We start from the raw sequence: 2200 nt of genomic DNA, 5'->3' as shown, positions 1-2200 counted from the left end.
AGGCAAGATTGCAATTTCAGGTACCCGGCTAAGATCAATCAGAAAGTTTACAACCCAGTGTAGTGTACATAGACTGACTCCCCAGTTCATCATATTGACACAGCACAGTAAGGACAGGGAAGGGTTTAATGTCTCTGTCTGTCCAGGAAGTGATTCAGGGAAGAGGCCCCATCACCATGCACCAACCAGCTCTGCACAGAGCTCAATCTGAGAGCTAGAGCACAAGGAGAAAACATTTAGGTCTCCTTCGGAGTAAAGAGTTGGATCAGCCTGCCCCGGATCTGTTTGGTCCTCACCCCGTAAATGATGGGGTGCAGCACGGGGGGCACCAGTTGGTACACACTGGTAATAAGAATGAGGAAATGAATTGGCACATTCTGGCCAAACCGTTGAATGAAAGAGGAGGCTAAATCTGGGATGTACAAAGCTGAGATGGCACAAAGATGAGAGATGCAGGTACGAAAAGTATTGAGCCGGGCATCCTTTGTGGGGAGGCGGAAGATGGCCCGGAGGATCAGAGTGTACGACACGGCGATAAAAAACATGTCCATTCCACTCATCGAGATAAGATGAAACAACCCATAGTAACTACTGATGCGAATGTCAGTGCAGGCAAGCTTTACCACAGCTATATGCCCACAATAGAAGTGGGGGATGATGTTGGTTCTGCAATATGGCCACTGCCTCACCAGGAAGGGATAAGGTAATGTGATTATTCCACTACGCAGCACCACGGCCAGGCCTATCTTGGCCACAACAGAGTTTTTCAGGATCATGGAATATCTCAGAGGATTGCAGATGGCCACGGAGCGATCAAAAGCCATGGCCATGAGGATTCCAGACTCCATCGTTGAGAAGGAGTGAACGAAGTACATCTGGGTGAGGCAGGCACTGAAACTGATCTCCCTGGAATTGAACCAGAAGATGCTCAGCATTTTGGGTACAGTGGATGTGGACATGACCAGGTCGGTGATGGCCAGCATGCAGAGGAAATAGAACATGGGCTCATGGAGGCTCGGCTCTCTCTTCACAATGAACAGGATGGTGAAGTTCCCCAACACGGCTATGGTGTACATAGCACAGAAGGGAATGGAGATCCAGATATGGGCAGCCTCCAGGCCAGGAATGCCCAGCAGGATGAAGGTGGAGGGGTTGATGAAGTTACTTGTGTTAGTATCTGACATGATGTATGGGAGAAAATTTCCAACTCTGAGGCATAAGGGTGTCTCCTGGATTTACCCTATGCTCCCCTGACTTTCTGTGTGTTCCCAGGATCTCGGGTAATGGTCGCAGTAGAAATGCCTGAATGGAGAGACAATGTTAATATGAGACACTGCATACAGTAGTGGAGGCTGTTCTCATGGGAGAAGCAGATTGGTGGCTCTTCACACACTGAAAAATGACATTTTCATTATTCAGAGAAAATAACTTTGAACAATGATCCTACTAAATCCAATACCATATTTGTATTGTGCTCCCTGCATTAAGAATTCCTACACTTTGTGGTGAGGGAACCTTAGGAGGCACCATCAGGAAACACATATGATATGTGGATACTGGTTATCCATCATTGTTCCTTAAAGCAATGAGAGCCAGGATAGGGAGTCCATACTGATGGGAGTTCCCCATTCATCCAGCTGCTCAAAATCAGAGAGGGCAAAAAAGAAACAAAAACCTTTTTCGAAGACATGTGCTGAGAGAAACATCCCAACTAGCAACAAAGAATCCTGTGGCACCTTATAGACTAACAGACGTTCTGCAGCATGAGCTTTCGTGGGTGAATACCCACTTCTTCAGATGCATCTTCAGACTTGCATCTGAAGAAGTGGGTATTCACCCACGAAAGCTCATGCTGCAGAACGTCTGTTAGTCTATAAGTTGCCACAGGATTCTTTGTTGCTTTTACAGATCCAGACTAACACGGCTACCCCTCTGATACTTGATCCCAACTAGAACATACCTCAGAGAAAAGACCTGGGCACCATTGATAGCAGCTCAAGAAAAACACCTGCTCATTCCCCGCAGTGGACAAAACACAACACTGTTCAGATCCCTAAGATATGGAATGTTTTAGTTTACACACGAGACAAAGATGAGGACATATGATATAGGAGAGGAAAAATGAAACTGATTTACATTCAAATAGACAGTTCCCAGCCAGTACTATCTATCGACACTTAGTGCTCCAAGAGGACTAATT

The 2200-nt window shown here is 46.2% G+C and overlaps 1 protein-coding gene across 1 annotated transcript; it reads right to left on the bottom strand.

The window, feature by feature from the left end:
- Positions 1-236: 236 nt before the first annotated feature.
- Positions 237-1184, bottom strand: LOC120379346 (olfactory receptor 52E4-like). Its single transcript, XM_039497161.1, has one exon. The coding sequence runs from the start codon at positions 1182-1184 to the stop codon at positions 237-239; it is 948 nt and encodes a 315-aa protein (XP_039353095.1).
- Between the last annotated feature and the right edge of the window lie 1016 nt (positions 1185-2200).

This window comes from Mauremys reevesii, linkage group 1 (assembly GCF_016161935.1).
Source record: "Mauremys reevesii isolate NIE-2019 linkage group 1, ASM1616193v1, whole genome shotgun sequence".
Taxonomy (NCBI): domain Eukaryota; kingdom Metazoa; phylum Chordata; order Testudines; family Geoemydidae; genus Mauremys; species Mauremys reevesii.
The sequence above is the reverse complement of the archived record's forward strand: the minus strand, read 5'-3'. Positions and strand labels throughout refer to the sequence as shown.